This window comes from Bos indicus x Bos taurus, chromosome 10 (assembly GCF_003369695.1).
Source record: "Bos indicus x Bos taurus breed Angus x Brahman F1 hybrid chromosome 10, Bos_hybrid_MaternalHap_v2.0, whole genome shotgun sequence".
Taxonomy (NCBI): domain Eukaryota; kingdom Metazoa; phylum Chordata; class Mammalia; order Artiodactyla; family Bovidae; genus Bos; species Bos indicus x Bos taurus.
Genome location: NC_040085.1, coordinates 8291843 through 8314406, shown reverse-complemented (window position 1 = coordinate 8314406; position 22564 = coordinate 8291843). Strand labels below are relative to the sequence as shown.

The 22564-nt window shown below is 40.5% G+C and overlaps 1 protein-coding gene across 2 annotated transcripts in view; it reads right to left on the bottom strand.

Moving 5' to 3' along the window:
• MAP2K5 (mitogen-activated protein kinase kinase 5) overlaps positions 1–22564 on the bottom strand; it is a 270926-nt gene that overhangs the window by 81276 nt on the left and 167086 nt on the right. For both annotated transcript variants that reach the window (XM_027553050.1, XM_027553051.1), the window contains exon 17: positions 6356–6385. In XM_027553050.1, the coding sequence (XP_027408851.1) occupies positions 6356–6385 (30 nt within the window). The remainder of the gene's footprint in view (positions 1–6355; positions 6386–22564) is intronic.

Sequence of the window (22564 nt, the reverse complement as noted above, 5' to 3'; positions counted from 1 at the left end):
AACAGGGCAACTGTGGTCAATAATATGGATTGCGTATAATAAAAAGGACCTTAGATCATGTTAATACAAGGATCAGAAAGCAGTAACTTCCATTAAAACCACCCAATTACTTAGCAAACTTTCAGATACAGCAAATAAATTAATCTGTTTTAAGTGAAAGTGCTCAGATAAGTAGCTTTTTGACCTATGAGTAAGTCTCAATAGCAGCAGTCACAGCAAAGCCAGAACCTGCTGAAGCAAGGCAGTCCCCCAATCAAACAAATGGTATTAGTAATCAAAAAGCATTTGCAAAACATATTTCCTTGGTCAGCAGCAGGGGGTTCTGAGCACATGCCGCCATAGCTTCCTTCATACTTTGATATACAGTGTACAAGGGGTGAACAGACCTTCCTCTAACCCATGAACAAGTGGGGTGTTTTTGCTTTTTAAGAACAGGATATTTTCATTTCTGTACTATCTTGTGAAAAAGTCCAGTCATTATACTATTAAGAATACATATCTTTCACTTAAAATCCTCTTATCCACTTATGTTTAACTTGTATTGGGATTTAAGAATGCCTCTTTATTGAGACAAGTAATATGTCATCATTTTGTTCAGCTAACAGGCCTGACAGACCCTGTCTCCCTGAGTTAAGAACAGTAGATCTCTACTCTGTACACTGGTGGCAAAAGGTGGCAGAATAAATGAGAATCGCCACTTGTAAAGATTTTTAATCCCAAAGATGCAGACATTCCTTCTACCTTGGCCTTAATTATTCTATTTGGTCAGATGATGGTATTTTTTTTCAATAAAAGTGATCTCTACATACTGCAATATTTTATTTGAATGCCATTCTTATGTATTTTAACAAATAACATCACCATGTACTATATCTCATGTTTTTGATCCTTTTTACTACTTATCATCTTCTTTATTTGAAACAGATTTTTAACAGATAATCTTGATCGTTACAACAATATCTTGCTTGAATTTTATTCAAATAATTCTTAAAAACAGCTTAAAAAGCCGTTTGGAATAACATCAAGCTTGCCATCAATCAAACGAAAAAATTCCGCTGGCGGTTGTATAAACATCAGATCAAGTCTGATGTCTTCAAGGATTTCAGAGTGAACCATAAAAAACTCCATTAACTTCTGACAAAGAATGCAAATTAATCACAACATGGGGTGAAATGAAATTAAAGGCTCTTTTCTAATCAATGACAAGGCAGGATGAAATATTTGTTACTCTCTCTGCACCCAGGCTGCCTAGGATGTTTGCACTTCCCTTGAAAAGCCCCAAATGTAAGGTGTGAGTACAGATTCACCCACAGTCGATGTTCGGCCCTCCCCGCCACCCCCAGAGCTATCTGCTTACAAGTCGTGGAGATTCACAAAACACACTAATCATCTGAATCTCAGGTGCATCCAATTTGTTATTCACACTCTCCCATGCCAGTGAAAAGCCTGGCGCAGACAGATGCACCAGGAACCCTAAATGACAGTTTTGGCCTCCGGAAGTACGATCACTACAGCAAAATCTAGTACAGCCTCCAGGTGAAATGTCTGGAGCTCCATATGGAGCAGGGAAAATTAACAACAAGATGAAAATCACTGCAGCAGCGGGGAGTCGGAATTTTTGAAAAAAAAAATGAAATTTAAAGATGAAGAAAGAGAAGTAATAAATTAATGGGGTGTGAAAACATTCAAAGCTTTACAATACCAGGGGCACTATTTGCTCAGATTTTTTTTCCTTTTTTTTAACTTCAGGTCATTTTGATGTAATTTATTAACTAAGATCAGGAAATGTAGCCAAAAGAAGTACATTTTTATACATGCAAAAGTACCTTAAACACATGTGTATCCATATTATCTTCACTTTCCCGTGGCATCTTGCTTACCAAATTTTCAAATGTCAGAGCCGACATAACCCTTGAGAAGTCTCCTTAATGGATTTACTATTGCCCTAATGCAGGGCACTGGTTGTAAAGTCTGAATGAAGGACAACAATTTTTAGTAGGCAATCTCTTTGGTTTCCCCTAAATTATGGTGGCATTAAACCAACCATTGCCCACCATTGTGTTTTTTAAGTCAACTGGATTTGGATGTACACGATTAACTACATACAGCTCCCACCCATTGTTCCCAAAGAGTATTACAGCTAAACTATTCAAGAAATTGAGATACTATCTCTTTACCAGATGTTTAAAACCATGATTTTTCATTATGCTATTGCAGAATATGCTTCACAGGCACCCAGAGTTGAACGGCACTGGGGTCAGTGAGAGCTCCAAGGCCTCCAGACCCCCTGTCACTCTGCTAACACATGGTGAGAAAAGCCAGGAGGCTCCAGGGGAATGGTTTTGCCATCATCTTCCATGGGACAACCCTTCTCATCTACACAGAAGGCCTGCCGAGGGCAGAGAAAGTGGGCCAGGAGAAGGGCTTGGTGGGGCTGAGAGGGCAGAAGGGCGGTGGTTTGAACAGTCAACCAAAATCAGAGTTCACAGATCCAGTCATCTCGTTTAGTCACCTGCGAGTCTCGGCTCTCACTGTACCAATTCATCCCCAAGGCAAGACGCCTTGGAGCCCCAGAGACTCAGCCTACTCACCTGGAGGCTGGAAATGTATACATCCCATCCTGCAGGTGTATAGCCTGGGATGTATAGCCTGAGTCACATAACAGCGAGTGCTCTGGGGCTCAGTGTCGGAAAGGTGCTAGTGGTTCCGACGTCATTGTTCCTCCTACTATAAACTGTAGTGATAAGACTGGGTAATTATAACGACTTCTAGCCTTTTTTCCCATAGAGCCCTAAACTGCATGCCAATGAGGCTACACAACTTTAAGGCCTAAAGGAAACTAAAATAGATAGTGCTTTCAAATAACAAATAAAAACCAACCCCCCAAACAATAAAGTTTCCTGGAGAATGATTATTTCAACGAAAATCCAGCCCTGTAACCTTCATGTGGTTCCCAGGCCACTGACTCTTCCGGCTATCTTCCTAGCACCCCTCCTGCATCTGCATCCCCACCGGGTACACTCCGCGTCACCGGCAGGAGGAGACGCTGCTAACGATGCTGTCAGCGGCGCTGACGCTGGGCTGGGGGAAGGATGAGTCTGGAAGCTGGCCTCTCCTCCCCTCCTTCCCTTCTGCTCATTTTACGCTCTGCTCCAGCTGCAGCTGGCAGGTTGCGTACACATCCTCTTGCAACCTTTGGTTGACGATTATAAGTTCTCTTTTGTGCTACAGTCCCACATCAGGGCCAGCAGGGTGGCCCTCTGTACTTTCCCAAGTGGTTTCATATCCATAATCTCATCTGCTCTGCATGCTTCTAATCAGACAGGCTCATTTTAGAGATGAGGAAACAGGCCTCCAAGAGTTACAAAGCAAGAATTAAGGCCTGCGGTGACTGAAGCTTATGGTAGAGCTGGGTTCATTTTTTAAAGATTTATTTCTTTTACTTTTATTTTTTGGCTACTCTGGGTCTTTGCTGCTGTGAGTGGGCTTTCTCTAGTTGCAGAGAGTGGGGGCTACTCTTTGTTGTGGTGCACAAGCTTCTCATCACGGTGGCTTCTTTGGTTTCGGAGCATGGGCTCTAGGCACATTCAGTAGCCACACACAAGGACTCAGTAGTTGAGGCTCTCGGGTTCTGGCTCAGTAGTTTTGGCACAGGGGCTAAGTTGCACTATGGTATGTGCAATCTTCCCAGGGCAGGGGTCTAACCTGTGTCCTCTGCATTGGCAGATGGATTCTTAATGAGTACACCACCAGGGAAATCCCAGAGCTGGGTTCTAACCCTAATCTTCTGGCTCCTGGTCTAGAGCTCTTTCAAAGAGGCCAGTCTCCTCAGCTTCCCACTAGTGAGGAGAGCTGAGATCTGGTGCCCTGATTTGACTCAGCACCATCCCTGGGGATAGAAGGGATGCAAAACTTTGAGACCTTAAGGGTATGTGAAAATCTTTCCTGTGTTCAAGGAGCAGACTAGTGGGTAACAATTGAGAAGAGGTAGTCCTTAAGCCTGGTAAATCAAGATGTGACTCTAGGGCTGCTCTGTAAACTAGTGAGTCTCCTATCACTAGACATGTTCAACTGTTTGTTTTTCAGAGATATTATGAGAGGTCTGATTCGACGTTGTCTGAGATCCCTTTCCAATCTTGAGAGTTTGTGATTCACTCCTGCCCATCATCCTCGGGATTCAATGGCCTCAAACCAGCTACAGTACAACAGTGAGCAAATCAGCTATCCTGTCTGCCCAACTTGTGAGGGGAGGCTACCTCACAGAGTGGCTCGGGGTTCAAATGAGATAATACGGGCCAAACAGAAGGTATTGTTTCATAATCCAGTCCCTGAGATACTATAAAAATGTTTATTTTTCTTCATGTGTTTTATCTGAAGGCAAAAGGTAAGGGTAGAAAAGGATCCTTTCCCAATCCTCAGTATATAGTACAAAGCCTGTAAAATAAATGCCAAGTCCATCAAAAGTCATTATTGATGCCAACAATGAAGTGCAAAAACTTCTGTTTGTGAGACCTGAGAAACAGACCTGATGGCATCAAAAGCTACTTCTATTATTTCAAAGCCCCAGTTTGGTGACAATACTCTGTCATGACCCAAGAAATAATAGTTTTCCCCTCACTCTGGCGTATCAGTGATTGCTAACTAGGGAGTGCAGCACATTTGAGTTTTCCACTTCCACTTGACTGATCCAGTAAATATACGCTTAACACAGTCCCGAAAACATTCAACACTGGGAAGGCAGACAGCCTCTTCCCAAATTCGACCAGTCTTCCAAAGCTTCATTTGTCAAATGCAAAGGCAATTGTTTCTTAGACGTCTCACATACCAAATTTCACTGATTAAATACTCTAGGCATTAGGAATCTCAAGAATACAGCTATATTCTCAAACTTTGGTATTTTTTTCTAGGTGGCTTACGAGCTTTCTACTAAGACTTGTTTGAGAGGTTAAGTTGTATAGTGCCTCTTCATTTACAAAATGAGGGGATTGCATAAATTGGCCAAACAGTGAATTGTTTAAAAATTACTGACAGAATAAGAGGCTTACCAAGATAAATATTCTAATGAGCTATAAATCCCGAAAATGTGATTTTAATTTGATGGGCTACCTAGAGCTAAGCAGCAAGGCTGTATACACTAAAATGTCACTGAATTTGAGCATGCATGCCAAGTGATTACATTTCAGAGCTTCTCTTTAAGGAAAAGATTATGTTTAAACAAATAATCCTACACATTTGAAAAGTGAGACTGACACTCTTGAACCTAACAACTTGGACAATTTCTCCTCTATTTATCTGATGGCTTTAACTGTAAAAGAAAAAGGATACAGAAGAGACATTTCAGTGTGTGAAGGGGCTTTAAATGTTCACATGGGTATCAGGAGAATTTGTTTAAAACTGCTTATAAAGATGGCAGAGAGAATGAGCCCCATCCTATTATTCAATAACCATGTTTGTGATGCATCTGCATAATCTAACCATGCATAAATTAGTATGTGTAATACAACACTTATTTGCATAATAATAGCAAGTTAATAGATGCTTAAAGAGCAGAGACCAACACCACCTTTAAATCAGACATGCCTCCAGGCACTTTGGCCTGTACAGACCAAGATGCCAGAAAAAACAGTGAGCATCAACCAGAGGAAAACAGTCAAACGATTCATTTTTCATCCCTCTAGACAGTTCACTTCTTTCTCCCCACACACTGGGGAACAATTATCAAACCACAGAAAGCTTAACATTTGAAGTGCTAACACCCTTCTACAATAAAAATCTTAAAGAAATTACCACAGAGATTATTGTCAGCAATGGTAACATAACGGTAACATAACATAACATAACATAGTTTATTTTCTTAGAAATGTAAATAGAAAGGGCAAATTTAAAAAACCAAAAATGCTCAAAATCATATCCATGTAAAAGTGGGGGTCCACCTATTTTGCTTAGCAAAAATAATGACCTAGATTAGATATTTTCACCCTTCATCTCCATCCTTTAATTCAAATAACTAACTGAATCCAAAAACTCAAACACTGTATCAAGAAAAGGCTGGGCCTCTCTTCCAATCTCTGTATGAGCACATGGGGCTGGGCTGGGATGAGGAAAACATCACCAGCGGACACAAAGGAAGAGCCCGATGACGGCTTCCAACCTTTAACAAAGAGGGAAAAAACCTGGAGTTTAAAAAAAATCAAAAATCAATAGAGACTTCTAAATGACTCCTTTAAGATATCACTTTTCAATTTAACAGGACAGATTTATTTGTATGTGGCTCAAATGTTCACAATTGCTCCCTGTACCTTCATACATAGGAATGAATGTCACAGTGGCAAACGGCAGTAATGAACAATCTTACCTGAGGATATGGAAACCTCCCAAGAGCAAGCTGGGAAAGGAAATAATATTTGTCTAGTTATAGATTTGCATGCAGGGCAGATCTCCTTAAAACAGACAAGTACTAAATTTCAGAACTGTATTCAGCAAATATAAAAAGCTCACAACCTCAAACACACAAACTAAATTATTGTTGTAATTACATTGAGAGTTGTATTTAGAATGAACATTTACATTGGACAACGCTGTATTCCCTGATAAAATATTCTAATTTTAACAACTAAACACTATCCTTATGTCATTTCTCTTAGGAATATTCTCAGCTGCACAGGCATTATTCACATTTACAAGTGTACAACAGCTTCTTCTAGACAGAGATGTAAAATCATAGGAGACTGTTGGTTTTTTTCTCTTGTAAAACTGGGAACATTTAATTGATCTGAGCCGACTGTTCTGTAGAATTTTCATTTATAAGAATTATAAAAAGAGTTGTAGGAAATGGGGATGGGCCATATGAAACAGGAAATTTTGCCACTATTTTCATTTTTTCCCCCATCCATTCATAGTTAAAAGGAAAGAGCTATTACTAGTAGGAAAATGGCATTTCGAGATCGTGGAGCTGGAACAATAGGTCTGAAATTTGGAAAATGAATCCTTAGAGCTTCTAATTTTGCTTGCTTTGTAAACCGCTATGTGTTTCTACACCTCTCACTTAACTTTGGTCTTTGAATTCTCACCTGTGGAAACAAAATGATTCAACCAGGAACAGGATTAATATACAGTGATAAGATCAAATTTACCAAACATACTGTAAGACTATAGTATAAGACTGTACTATTTTATTTAAAGAAAATAGTGGCTAAATTTTGCAACTTCATAATGTGGCACATCTTCAAGCTCAAAATCCTTTATATGTATTTGTAACTATTTAAGAGTAGAATTGCTACAATAGGGAACTTTGAAGTTGGAATGGATCCAAGAAACATCAATCCATTTTCCAGACTAGAACCCCAGAGTCCCACTGAAGACATTTCCACCTGGTTAATAAGTGTGGGGACTGACCCCAAGATTTGCAACCGAATCCAGGATTCTTTCCAACGTATTACACTACCTTTCTATATCTTGAGAAGTTGCATATTTATTTCAAAGACACTGACATTGCTCAAACATTTCTGAACTCCTCTTTAGAAACTATGTTTAGAATCATTTCAAGTAACAGGAGAATGACTTCATTTTATTAGAAGTGCATCTTATCTTGAACTTAAAATTATACCCCTCTGCTTTTTGATAATGTAAATTATTTGTTGGCTAAGGTTTGAATGGCCTTAGTCAACAAATGGAGAAGGCAATGGCACCCCACTCCAGTACTCTTGCCTGGAAAATCCAATGGACGGAGGAGCCTGGTGGGCTACAGTTCATGGGGTTGCGAAGAGTCAGACACGACTGAGCGACTTCCCCTTCACTTTTCACTTTCATGCACTGGAGAAGGAAATGGAAACCCACTCCAGTGTTCTTGCCTGGAGAATCCCAGGGATGGGGGAGCCTGGTGGGCTGCCGTCTATGGGGTCGCACAAAGTCAGACACGACTGAAGCGACGTAGCAGCAGCAGCAGTCAACAAAACCCAAAGCCAACTTCAAAGGATAGACATGAAGGTGCTGAGGTTAATTTTTAAAGTTCTAAAATCAGTGCGTGCTTCAGCAACGTAATAGGAATAAACCTATTGACCTATATGACCAATAAAACCAATAAACTTATATGACCACAAAAGGTGACTACTTGGAAAGGGTCAGCACTCATTTGGATGTATATATATATATATATATGTTTTGGAATACTTGGTAAGTTTTGTTACCTTGCATTCATTTCTTATATATTCAAAGTTCTCAGATTTTCAAGATATAAAGTTATACTATCATTGTTTCATCTGGTGGACGTCGTTAATCCATTCAAGTATAAAGTGAAGGAAAAAAAGTGTGAATGTTAAACTCCTTTTCACAGCTTTGCATGATTATGTCTGTCTATATACTGCTATTACTATTAGTTAGGAAGGGAAGCGACTCAGCTCTCCACTGCCTCCACTGTATCCCCCACCCAACACTGACCATCAATTTGACTTACGATTTTGTAAATACAGTGTGTTTCTGGCCAATGAGAATGTGTACATTGATTCAGGAGGACCCACTCTGGTCTTCCGTGGTAGAAATGGGTGGGCTAGGCATTTGCCCCATTCTGTACTGAACTGACAGCCTTTGGTGACAGCTCACCAAAGGCTGTCACCTATCACCACACCCATCTGCAGATTATGAGCTTTGCACACTCTTTCATTTGGACTGAAAAAAGTAGCAAGAGGAGGGTCTCTCATCTGAAAAAGGTGACAGCTTAACAACTACTAGAAAACATTTAGAACATTTGATCTGAAGTCCTTCCACAGGTGCTGCACCCTTCACTCTGGTATATGCTGAACATGTTATTAGGGCCTACGGAAGACTTCTGTCCACCTGGCTTACTATGTCAACACTGGCCACTGGTTCTTGCAGATAAAAGAACTAAGCAATGATAAATGGAAGGCTTTAAACAAAATGGGATAAGATGAAAAATGTAAACTTTTCCCACTTCAACACAAAACCTCAAATTCTTAAGGTACCACTGTCCTATGGAGAGGTGAGACTATAGCTGACTTAGGCACGTGCACGCATCAACTTGGCTCCCTTCTCATGAGTGATAAAAGGTAATAAGGCTGGCTGATGTCATTGATTTACTCTGTCAGAGACCTCCATGCAAGAGAACAGAGAGAAAATTCAGCTGGGAGCCTCTGTACCAGCCTGCTTGGGAACAGGTGGCAGTGCTTGAATAAGCAAACTCATCATCCGTGGGACTGGCTCTACTTGTGTGTACTTTCCTGATATCCTGTGGAAGCTCAGTCTTACTTGTCAACTACATTCCTGGGAGGACTGTTTCTAAGGCATCTTGCAGATGTGAGGGGGCAGAGAATGGTTCCTAGTTCTTGACCAGAGATGCACAACAATCATTTCCTCTTTCACAGTGTCGCCACTGGGTTGTTCAGCGGCAAGCCAAGGATCCCAATTCTGCATCAGTGAAAACTGGCAGCAGCATTGTAAGGGTGGCACCAAAGCTGTCATTCTAAGGCTCTGGGAGAGGGAACTGCCTTCCACGTAAGTCTCCGTCCTTTTAGGTTTAATGCAGCTGCGATGTTTATGTTCTCTGTACTATTTGTCTTGTGACAAAACAGAAGGAAATATACAGCCAGGCCCTAGAATCTTTTTATCAAGTTCAATTAGGAGAAGGTAAAAAAGGAAAGGGGCTCTCAGCAGATAAGGCTGGGGCTGTCAAAACTCAAAATAAACACTGAAACCTTATGGGGAAGAGGGAGCAAATATGCTATGAGTGACTATTTCAGAGACAGACAGACCTGGGGCCATTCTGTATCTTTTACCCCTACTGGTCTATTAATCTACTTGCATTTCCCCAGTTTTTATTGTCAAGGTATTATAAATTAGGAAACTTACAAAAGAGAGTATGTAATCTTCTCTGAAATGGCCTGCAGATATGTCACTGTACTAAATGTGTTTCAGATTTAATGAAGCTTTAATGTCCTTTTTAATTTTGCCTGTTTCTGTATCACCAGGGGTCGGGCAAGGCAATCAGCACTCAAGAGGGTGGTTTGGTTTAAAACTAGGAAAAAACTCATTTGCTTATGAGTTGCACTGTATTTTCTTAATTAAATTTACTGAGTAAAATGGTTTAAGTTCAGCCAACCAATGACCTTTGTATGTAGATTTAGATTTATAAATAGGTTAACAGTTAAAGAAGAAAAAAAAAGAATCACAACAAAGCAAACAGATTAGGGCTAAGCCAATAGAAGTCATTGCTCTCTTTTATCATCTTTACAAAAGAAGCATTTAAATTTAGGCAGCTTAAGTCCAGTTAAAAAAAAGTATATTGAAAAATGTGGATCCATGTACGTGCCAGCAATTCATCAGATGACTCTAACATCCTTTTCATTCCCAGGAGGGGAACAACTCATATTGTAAAAGATTTGGAAAAGCTTTATTTATTTTGGAGGAGTGGAGGCAGAGATGGGGGAGGGACAGGATTCTGTTTAACATTAAATAAAAAAGTGCATTTTAATTCCAAATACTTCAGATTCAGTAAACTGTTAAACACTCTGAAAACATTTACCTGTTAGGAATACACTTAAATAACAGTAAACTACTAACATTTCACTGTAAAACTAGGACGGTTCCTTAGCGTCATCTTACTGATCTTTTAATTTGTCCAGAATCTATGAAATACTACTGACTTAGCATTATTTGAATAAGTTGGATTTTATAATTTAAATAATCAATATATCTGGGGTGTGATTATAACAATTGCCAGATAATAACAACTGCATGATAGAAACTTCTGCATTTCAACAAAAAGTCAGGGCAGAAGACATTTATTTACAAAGTAACAACAATGGCTTCTGTTAACAGTAAAGATCATTACTGTCATGAAGTCATAAAGGATAAAGAGAAAACATATGCTGTAGCCAGAAAGCTAGTGTAGGACATAAACTCAGGATATGTTTTTGGTGACCAACTTTCCAACTTAGAATATCAACAGTGGGGGAGTTGTTTTAAATTTACAGTTATGTTAAAGAGCACTGGAGTTTTATAAATTCTTAATTTAGACATATTCTACGTTTCTCAACAAAACTGCAAACTGAAAATAAGCATTTCAACATAGTCAGTGATATAGCCGAAGGAGGACTTTATAGTCTGAAATGTTCTAAAATTTGTGAATTACCTGTGCACATCTTACACAGTTAAATTTCCACAGAAGGATTTTGCCTTTAGACCATACACTGCAGTTAAACCCTCATTTTACATGATTGTAGCAGCACTTTGGAACATTCAGACACAGGGAAACTTTAAAAAAAATCAGACTTAACTATTGGATTACATAAAATTCCCTAGGTGAGATTTCATCCCAAGACCAATTTACACAGTCCTAGAGAGAGAGTTTAAATCATCTGAAACTATGCTGGCAAAGGACCATAATAAATATTAAATACCTCAAAACCTACCCTAAGATTTTACTTTTCTTCCCATGTATCAATTTCGCTGTCCTCTTACTAAATGGTTTAAAAACAATCCGAAGGATATAACAGCAATTTACCAGTGCTAAAGTGCTTGGGAGGTTAAAGTGACAACAAAGAACACAGTAACACAAAGCGTCTTGAAGCAGAGTTTCAATTAAATGTGGAGGATTTACTAATACAGTATACCAAAAAAAAAAAAGAGTTACAAATTAATTTAATCTTCTGCCTATAGTTTGCAGCTGCACTCCAAAGTGTCTAGGGCTTAAGAACAAAGCCTTGAAGGGCCTCGGAGTGAGGAAAGCTTCAATTTTTAATGTATAACGCCATTAGCTGATAACTTGTGGAATCTGCAACCCCTGCGGAGGGGCATAAGTGCGAGTAACAGAGACTGATGAAGTGACATATTTGTTCATGTCTAGAACTATGAGGAAGAGGGTTATTACTAACACTATCAGGCCCCACAGAAATATGCCCTAACAACCTTTGGGACCCTCCACGTTATCAGTTCTCGCTACATCAAATATATTAAAATCAAAACCTAATTCCCTTTAATTAAAGACAATTAGTTTGTTTTACCATTATTGTTTTAACTTGTATGACATTATAATACATTGCAAATTAAAGATGGAATAACAAATGGAATGAAAGCATCAAACTGTGAACACTTTTCCTTCCCTGTTTGGTGAAATGGGCTTATGACTGGTGTCTATTTCAGGAAATTTAAGAACAACCATCACTAAACATTGAAAAGTGGCGTAGAAACATTTCACCCTAAAAAGAACACAGTGGGACCACGCATATGTTTTCCCTATTCAATTTATACTTTTCGCATAATGCTTTCCTATCATTCCAAGGATTTCTTTAACACAAACAGAATTATGGCTCAATGGAGGCACAGGAAGCTTAATTAATTGGCCCAAGGTCATACTGGAGGTTGGTGGCAAAGCTTGTTAAATTACTGGGAACCCTGGACTCTACAGATGTTTTGGCAATGGCAAAGGCCCCTGGTCGGCAAAGGCCCCATGAGACTCCCTGTGCAGTGGGTGAGCCACAGCAAATAACTCCTGACGCCTGTTCAAAAAGTGCCAAGCGCTCTGGAGGGCTCACAGATAACGCTTCCTTTGTGTAGAAAGAGCCTACCGGTGAGGTTCCCATCAGGAGTGCTTCTTAACGTCCCAATATTTTAAAAGGAATGACTTATCCTCACCAGAGCCCACTGATAAAAAGTAAATTTGTTTTAACTTAAGGATCCCAAACACAGCAGCACAAAGAAATAAATCAAACGTTTATCCATCATTCAGAAGGTCCTGCATTCTATTCCACTGATTACTAGTAATAATGGAGAAAAGATATCATTACAAATAAATGTTTCTAATTCAGTGGATTTTTTTTTCTTTTTAAATTAGAAATGGGTTTATAACAGTGGACACTTAAATGGGGCCAGGGCAACAGTAATTCACAAGTACAATATCCTAATGCTGCTCCTTTAATTGCTTTATTTGTTTTACTGTAAAAAATGATTGCTGGCTGTAGTCTAACCATGAATGCTGAAAAGCATGATACATTGAGGTCTCAACCTGGGCAAACTGTACCTAAACTTACACTTTATTGCAGCTTAGTTCACAATCTTCACCTAATATAGGGTTATATCCCAGTGCAGCAGGAGGATAAATCATCCTGGAATATTACTCTGGCAAAGTTTAGCTGTGACTGGAGCATATGTGCTTTCGAGCCACTGAAGCAAAGGCCCATAAAATACACTAATTACTGGAAGTTATGGTCACTGAGTGATTGATAGCGCTCTGCAAGGCAACTTCCTCATTTTCACCTATTCTGACGGGGCTCATCCGCCACATAGCAATTATTAATTCATGACCCACCCCTCAGGCACTAGTACCTTTACTTCTAATTCTCCTGCTACCAAACTACTGCTGCAGCTGGACACTGTCTTTCTTCATTCTGATGGCTGGGTAAGGATGATAAAAAGTAGATTTCATGCTAAACGCTATTGTTTTGAATCTTTAAATGGTCCTTGGTCTTTCTAACCTTGCTGTCCTAAAACACATGATTCTCCTCCTTCTCCCATAATGCTATTTTAATTGTGTTATTTTCTTCCCTTTTCCCTTATAAAAAGAGTTTTGTATGTCTATGCATATATATGTATATATGAATATGTGTGTGATATATACACACATATATAAAACACATACAATCTATCTGTCTATACTATACTATAGTAGACCAAAAACTCTGCCTGACTAATTTTTTAGTTGAACACTGTGGTTTAAATGCAATATATAACTTCAACTAGGCCACAGTAAATACGAGCCAGCAAATTGATTTAAAATAAAAGGCACCCCCCCCAACCCTGCATTTAAACAGACCCACTTTAAAGCTTTGAAGACATTCTAATTGTTTCAAGTTGATTTCCATCAGTAGCTTCACTCAGAGCAATGCTAATTAAGATATCTGAGTATATAACTGAATCTCTAAAAGTCTCTTAAAAACAATTGCAAAGGTCTCTTTTGATGGTGTTCTGTGCACTGAGAAGAAATTCAGTGAGAGACTCTGAATTAAAGAGAGATAAGTTCAGTCATGATGGATGAAAGCAAACATTTTACTTTTCTAATAGAAAAAGACGTTCTTCAAAATTTTGAACAACTCAAAATGCAATAGTGAGGGTGGTTTTCCTGTGTGGAATCTGAGATAGGGTAACAGATGAATCGATGACTCCAAGCTACCTACCCTTTCAGAACTTGTTTCAAATTATTTCTCCTCTTCAGCCGGGAGTTAGTCCCAGAAAACAATTTGGAGGACAAAATCCATACCCTCTCTGTCCATACTATTCACTGGGCAGTGTATCATATCCCAGCCGGTAACATCTTCCTATATACCTAATGCCTGGTAAGTTTCACTTGTTCAAGGGCAAACTCTAAGTCATAAACTTTCATACATCCTCCGTGACACAAGAAATATGTATTTTGCATTAGGCTAACCATGAGCATTTGCTGATTATGGTAAGCCCCTGATGGTGATGTCTCCTAGAGCTTAGTCAGCTTGGTGGTACATGGATGTTTCTTCCATTAACACTACAATACTTTAACAAACATAGTATACAAACTTCTCAGTGTTAGTGGTTGATGGTTTTAACTGGGGCTTCCTCTAATACCGAGAAATTTGTATACTATGTTTATTAAAGTATTGTAGCATTAATGGTAAAAACAACCATGTTTTAACTGGCAAGGCACTCTTACATCACTGGTTAGAATAATCATTTTCACATATTTCAGCACTATGATGAATTTAGCTGACTTATTTCTTATTAAAGACTAAAGGGTTTCAAGAAGGAAAAAAGATTAGAGTTAACTGTCCCCCAAAACATTTCATGTGCTTATGAATTCAACAACCGTTCTCATCTTTACAGTAAGAATTAAGAAATGACACTTTTTCAGTATGATCATATAATGCTGACCTGTGTCCTCTAACAGTGGGTAGCTTTAATCCTTATACAGTCCCTAGAGACCTCGCTTGGGTGGGGGTGTCCTCCACCTCTGAACTGCTCAGTGGAGTCAGGTAGCTATGGGAACCCTGAGTAAACATCAGTGCTGGGGTACGGTCTATGAAACCCAATCTAAGCCACACTTGTATTTCTAGGCATTTCAAAGAGTCACAATCAGGAGATATGCTCACACTTGTGGCCTCTCTGTGTGTTGCTGCTCCTTGAGAAAGGGAGAGAGGAGGCATGGAGGGGAGAGAGAGATATGGAGTGGCTGTCCCCACACCAAGATTCCATGCATGCAAGTGAAGGCATCCTGAATTTTCCATTCTTAAGCACCTCCGGACTGCACCCTCATGAGAGGATGCTACATGGAATGCTGAGCCCTACTAGGATTCCCGACTCACAGAATCCTGAGAAAAAATGAATGACTGTTATTTTAAGCTACTAATGTTGGGTAGTTTATTCAGAGTAATAGATAACTGAAATGCTACCCTTGACATTGATGTCAGCTCTCCTGCTCATTTGCCCAGTCCTGCGCACTTTGCTTTTTACAAAGAATTTTATTTATCTATCCATCTTCGGCCCTGCTAGGCCTTTGCTGCTGCACACGCTTTTCTGCAGTTGAGGCAAGCGGAGGCTACTCTCTAGTTGCGGTGGCTTCTCTTGCTGCAGAGCACGGGCTCTAGGGTACTTGGCCTTCAATAGCTGAGGCTCACAAACTAAATAGTTGTGGCTCACAGGCCTAATTGCTCTGTTGCATATGGGATTCTCCCAGTTCAGGGATCGAACCCATGTCTCCTGCACTGGCAGGCAGATTCCTACCACTGAGCCACCAGGGACGCCCCCTCTGCGTTTTTCCATTGCACTTTTACTGATCTTTTCCCCTCCGAGTCAAGGAGCTCCTAAGAACAAAGTTTTTCTATCCCTACTGCTAACACAGGGCAGTACTACATAAATGTTTACTGATTAGATGGAACTTTTACCTATCCACTTCTACTTTATTTCAGCAGACATACTGGAGATTAGGTTAATTTTTGTGTTTCTTTAAGAAAAATAAACTAGGTCTTGGTTTCTGAAAAAAACGTTTTTTAATACATTGTTTTTTTAATACATTTCAAAATACAATAAAGCTGAACCAACCATAGGGATAGTGTAGGTAGCAATCCTGTGAAAAGCAGTGATGAGTTGAGTCACAATAAACCAGTCTTTCCCTTTATCTAATTTCCTGCTCATTTACATTTACCATTTCTCACTCTTTTCTTCAGAACTACTGATCTACTTTTCTACAGCTTAGGGGAAGAAGCAGACTTTCACCCAGGGTCAGGATATTTAACTGCTGCTGCCTGGTCCAATCATCTAGCCTTTCTGGAAAAGTCCTTTAATTTCTCTAGATCTCAGTTTCCTTATTTGCCATGTAGGAACTTTGACGTTTACGGATCAAAGTTGGTGGAATGATCTTGGATACCTTAAATTGCTGATTTTTTGGTCACTTCCCACCACGGTGGGAAGAAGCTTAAATGAGACAATGAATATGAAATGGCTTTGTTAAGTGTTACATATACATAAAGTGTTGATATCCTTCCAGAATGACACTGAGCAAGAAGATGTCAACAGTGAGCAATAGAGGAAAGTGCACTTCCCTTCACATCAGAGGGCCCAGCTGCAGGGCTTCTTCTGCACAGTCGTAGCTTTTGCTGTACCTGCAGGCCCAGTCCCTCCCTGGGATCCAGAGAGGATCCGAGCTTCCTCACTGATAAGAGGAGGGATCTGACTTAATAAGTTCTAATGTCTCTCTTCTAAATAGTTAAAAGACACTTTGGTCTCTAATACAAGGATAAGGTGTGTAAAAGTTGTCTAAATAAATGCTAAAAAAGTTATTATTACTCAGGTCAGAATCAAAGCATGTAAAGCAGACTGGAGGATCTTTGAGAGGATTTTTAAGTTGATTCCGGATCACTGGATTTGAGTATTGATAGGACTCTATGATGGAGAAGGCAATGGCAACCCACTCCAGTACTCTTGCATGGAAAATCCCATGGACGGAGGAGCCTGGTAGGCTGTAGTCCATGGGGTCACGAAGAGTCAGACACTTGTCACACACAAAAATTTGCTAAGTGACTAAATGAATAAATGACTGCAGTTTGTCTAATTTTATACTTGGCTCTTCTACAAAATACCTCTTAAAAAAAAAAACCCAAACCTGAGACAAGTCTTCACTCACTACTTAAATGCTTCTAGGGATGGGTCATTTTAATTCTAAAGGGATGGCAGCACACTGTTGAACAGCAAGGGTGCAGGGATCTATTCATTAGAAATTTTTTTTTGATGTGGACTATTTTTAAAGTCTTTATTGAATGTATTACAATATTGCTTCTGTTTTTTGTTTGTTTTGGTTTGGTTTTCTGACTACAAGGTATGTGGGGTCTCAGCTTGTGGGGGTTCAAAATGTGGGATCGTAATCATACCCCCTGCACTGGAAGGTGAAGTCTTAGCCCATGGACCACCAGGGAAGCCCCAGAGAATTCTTCTTTATACTAAATAGAAAACCGTGGACTTCTTATTTTGTGTTAGCTTCAGAACGGAGAAGGCGATGGCACCCCACTCCACTGCTCTTGCCTGGAGAATCCCATGGATGGAGGAGCCTGGTGGGCTGTAGTCCATGGGGTCGCGAAGAGTCGGACACGACTGAGCGACTTCACTTTCACTTCTCCCTTTCATGCATTGGAGAAGGAAATGGCAACCCACTCCAGTGTTGTTGCCTGGAGAATCCCAGGGACGGGGGAGCCTGGTGGGCTGCCGTCTATGGGGTCGCACAGAGTTGGACACAACTGAAGTGACTTAGCAGCAGCAGCAGCTTCAGAAAGTCCGGCCTGCCTGTCATAAAGTAGCAGACTGCCCATCCTCTACTGACAATTCTTCAAACGTTGGAGTACGAGTTTTTAAACAACTGCTTTGTCCTCTCTTTATTTCTTTATTTTTTGTATCAAGACTTGATTCAAATGTTTTAAAAGTCTAAATTGTGTGTGCTTGTGTTTATACACGATTTGGACAAGTGCTGTTGAAAAAACTTTAAAAACTGTCTGAAATCCATCAAAATAACAAAATGCTTAGCTGGGATTGCTAGCACCTGTTCCATCTTGTTCTGTCAATCTCATGGTTGTTCATGATAGCTCTGAGCACAAAGCAAGCTCAACAATGCCTCATTCAGTGGGAAACACTTCACTTTGTCTGCCAGTTTCCCAGCACTACCATCACTGACAACCTTGGAAAATGCGCATTTAGGCATGGTAATCTGAGACAGCTGGATCCCTTCACAGACCCGGCAGAGGACTGAACCAGTCAATCCATCATCTGCCAAAGGTCATTTTAACAGCTTCTTTTTGCAATAAGTTACATAAAATTTCAGACAAAAAAATGACAATAGAAAAAAATAAAGTTAAGACAATTACAAAAAGGGGCATGCAGGCAGGGGCATGAGTGACAGAAACTGTTACATGCTCTTTTCCTCAGTATTCTTCAATGGAAGGGAAAGAGGCCCACGACGAGAATTTCAGAGCCACACTTCTACCCACTTTCTTATACAATCTCCCACTGAAATGTCCTTTGTCCTAGGACCCTTCAGCTTTAACCCTTCTGCTTTCTGATGGTTTTCAGCAGAAACTTCGATCAACGGGTAAGATATTTCACTAGATGGAGCAGCAGACAACACATTATAGTAAGAGTCAATGTCCACTCAGGTTCTTGACAGTGATTATGAAAAGGAAGAGGAGGAAAAACTGGTTATCTGTGGAACACACCAAAGGCTAAGCTGTCATGGTTGAGAGAAGCTGACAGCAGCTGCTCAGAGGGTATCCAGAGCCGTCCGTCACCCCCCAGACCAGGCTCGCGGGCACCACGGGCTAGGGGAGCAAACAAAGCTGCAGCCATGGACTGACCAGACGAAGTTACATTTCTGTTTGTTTTGTTTGTTTGTTTCAAAAGCTGGGAAGAGGTAGGTTCTTCAGTATATTTAGAGGCAGGGGCTGAGTCTAGATAATGCTCCGTAATTCTTTTCACTTGGTAAAACATTCACTGCCTAGATGTTATTTCAAAAAGGAGCTTACTTCTCAAAGTGCCTTCTTAAAATATATATATATGTTTATTACTATTGTTTATCACCTGTCTCCTAACTACATTGTAGGTTCAACAAGGAAAGGGAACATGCCTGTTTTATTTACCAATGTGTCCCCAGCACCCAGTAAAGTATTTGGCACATAAGAAGTGTTCAATAAAATTTATTAATGTTATATTAACATATATATGTAAATTAATGAATGTTAGGCAACCCACTCCAGTGTTGTTGCCTGGAGAATCCCAGGGACGTGGGAGCCAGGTGGGCTGCTGTCTATAGGGCTGCACAGAGTCGGACATGAATGAAGCAACTTAGCAGCAGCAGTAGCAGCAGGGTTTATCTGGAGAAGGCAATGGCACCCCACTCCAGTACTCTTGCCTGGAAAATCCCATGAACGGAGGAGCCTGGTAGGCTGCAGTCCACGGGGTCGCTAAGAGTCGGATACAACTGAGCGTCTTCACTTTTACTTTTCACTTTCCTGCATTGGAGAAGGAAATGGCAACCCACTCCAGTGTTGTTGCCTGGAGAATCCCAGGGACGGGGGAGCCTGGTGGGCTGCCGTCTATGGGGTCGCACAGAGTCGGACACGACTGAAGCGACTTAGCAGAGAGCAGTAGCAGAAATTCTGACTGAAACTCTGCACTTTACGGGTAGAGCCTGTAGGCTTAGGTAATGCCATTTAGCTGGACTGTTCCATAGGAAACTCCCAGTGCCTGGATCTTTAAGACCTCTTGGTCATATTTTCCTCAAGAAGGTCTCTTCCAATATTCTACCTGAAAGGTAATTTTGGCTGCCAGCGTCCCAGAAACAGGGTGTGGTAGGACGGCTGGGAGTCTCCACATTCAGAAGCTAAACTTTCATTTAATGCCTCTGCATCAGGAATGAGACTCAGCCTCCTACACTGCCAGGTATCACTCATTTTATTCTCAGAGAAATTCCTCTACTTACTCCTCTCCTGACATACAAACTCCTCTTGTGTAGGGCTTCGGAGGGTGACTGAGTTAAGGAAAGAATCACTGAGTCAGACAGTGTAACTATTAGTCAAAACAGCTTAACTGTTTCTCAGACAGACTAACACAATTCTCTTCTCTGGCCTCACTTCCACTCTGAGTTTCAGATACCTGGTGCCACCAATTCCTGAGCGTCCTCGGTGGCTTAAAGTGAATCAGGTGCTTCCTTTTTCTTTCCTGCTGGCTTCAGATTACAGTACTCTCAGTCCCCTTAAGCTGTTTACTGTTGGCCATCTGCTTTCCCACACCCAAAATTTGGTTGCTGTTGTCTCCTTTCCCTTTCTGCATGGTAATAAAGCTTTAAAAAATCTCTTTGTGACCGTTTTCAGTGGAGTTTGAGGTGAGAGTGGAAGATAATGAGTGTGCTTCAATGCCAGGCTCCTCTGTCCATGGAATTCTCCAGGCAAGAATACTGGAGTGGGTAGCCATTCTCTTCTCCAGGGGATCTTCCCGACCCAGGGATCGAACCTGGGTCTCCCACATTGCAGGCAGATTCTTTACCATCTGAGCCACCAGGAAAGCCCTTAACCCTAATTTGTAGGCTTTTTGAACCCATATGTGAACATTTCAAAAGGTAATTCCTCTTAAAGAGAAGAGATAATGGCTTAATTTTCTCATTGTGACCTCTTCACAAGCTCTGAAATGGAGCCTCCATCTAAAGGCCCCAAGAGATTAAATGATTTACCCTAGGATCTATAGTTTATACTGGCTGAAGTAGAATTTGAATCTAGGTCTGAGTCAAAACTCGTCTTCATATTCAAAACACTTGTGATCCGTTCAGCAAATGTTTGTGAGTGCTTACGTTAAAGACTTCATCAAACTTTTACTCTGATCTTAATTTTCAGAAACTACTTTAAAATCATTACGAAAGTAAGAAAAAATTGAGCCCCAAAGATTTCCTGAGTAACCACTAGGGCAGTGAAATTGTGCTAGAGAGGGCAGGAGATTACTAGAGAATCAGATTTAAATTCTGTCATAAGGATCTATGACATAGCAATAAATTAATATACTACAAAGTGAAAAATGCTCGTGCCACAAGAAAGATGTAGATGAAGGTCAGGAGAAGAAATTACTTTTAGCTGGAGAGATGAGTTGGTGTCATAAAGGATGGGTATTTAAATTGTATCTTGGGGAGAAGAAGAAAATGATACTCCACACAGAGTGAATGGCATAGTGCTCCTTGAATATTTTTAACATGGTTAAAGTGGTTTTGAAGCTCACAAGAAAAACTCTAACTCTGTCAGAACAATACAACCCATCAAATCTTCAGAAGACAGTGCTACTTTGATGATAATGACCTCGTGTGACTCTCTGAATGTGCTCTTCACCTATCTAGAGACATTTTTCTAAGCCACGGACCTTGCTTTCATCATTTAACACATCATTCAGACCACTTCAGTAAAACAGTGATCATGCTGAAGAGGGGTCTCAGAGGACGGGATGACACTCCAATTAACCAAGCACACTGAGCCAGACTGTTCTGTGCTTTGGACTCAAGAGACTGCTGGAGAGAGGAGGTGAACAAAGCCAGAAAGAGCGAGGAGGACCCAAGTGAAAAGAGCAAAATGCAGGTGCTAAAGATGGGGCTTTCAGTCTGACTCCTAGAGAAAAGCCTGTCAGATTATTCACCACCGACCTTAGTAAGTTTATAATAGCCGGCCAAAGAGAATCACAAACCAAAATATGTACTTGGATAGCACAGTCAGAGTAAGAACCCTGACGACTGACCTGGTGCCTTTTTTAGATGTGTGTGCTTCGTTCTGGGCGCTAAAAATGCGAGGATAGAGGAGGGCATGTGCTGACTCATTTTTTGACCCAATTAGGACCAGCTGAAAAGTCCAGCTTTTCCAAATATGACTGCTTACTTCCCTCCTACAGATCTGCGTTGTGATTCGGGTGACACAAGGGTATGAATGGTGGGAGGGGGTTCAGGATGGGGAACACGTATACACCCATGGCTGATTCAAGTCAGCGTATGGCAAAACCCATCACAGTATTGTAAAGTAATTAGCCTCCGATTAAAATAAATAAATTAAGAAAAGAGTACGAATGGGGTAACTAATTAGTGAGAAAGAACCGTGGGACTCTCAAGCCGTTGGTTCCGTGGGAGAAGAGAGAAGCACTGAAACGAAGAAACCCTGCCCTAAAGCGTTTTAGGTGCTCCCTGCCCCTAGGAATGAAGACCATCAGTTTTTACTGTGGACACACTCTTTTTCATTCTAAAGTGTAGCCCTGAAGTCTTTAAAGAGCAGCAAGAAGGGTGAACAGTCCTAAAAATCACCCGGTCAACTGAATCGGTGGGATCTCTCTACGAGAGTCAAACAAGTATTTTAGAGCAGGATCAATCTTCCCAGCTTGTCCTTGTTTAGACACTTTGTACGCCTGTTAGTGGTCTCACTTCTTTTTTTTTTTCATTTTCATGCTGATTGTTGTCATAAAGGCTCAAGGAAGAAGAGCAGTTAATTCCATGTGGGTTCTTTTCCCCATTATAAACCCCTTACATGGC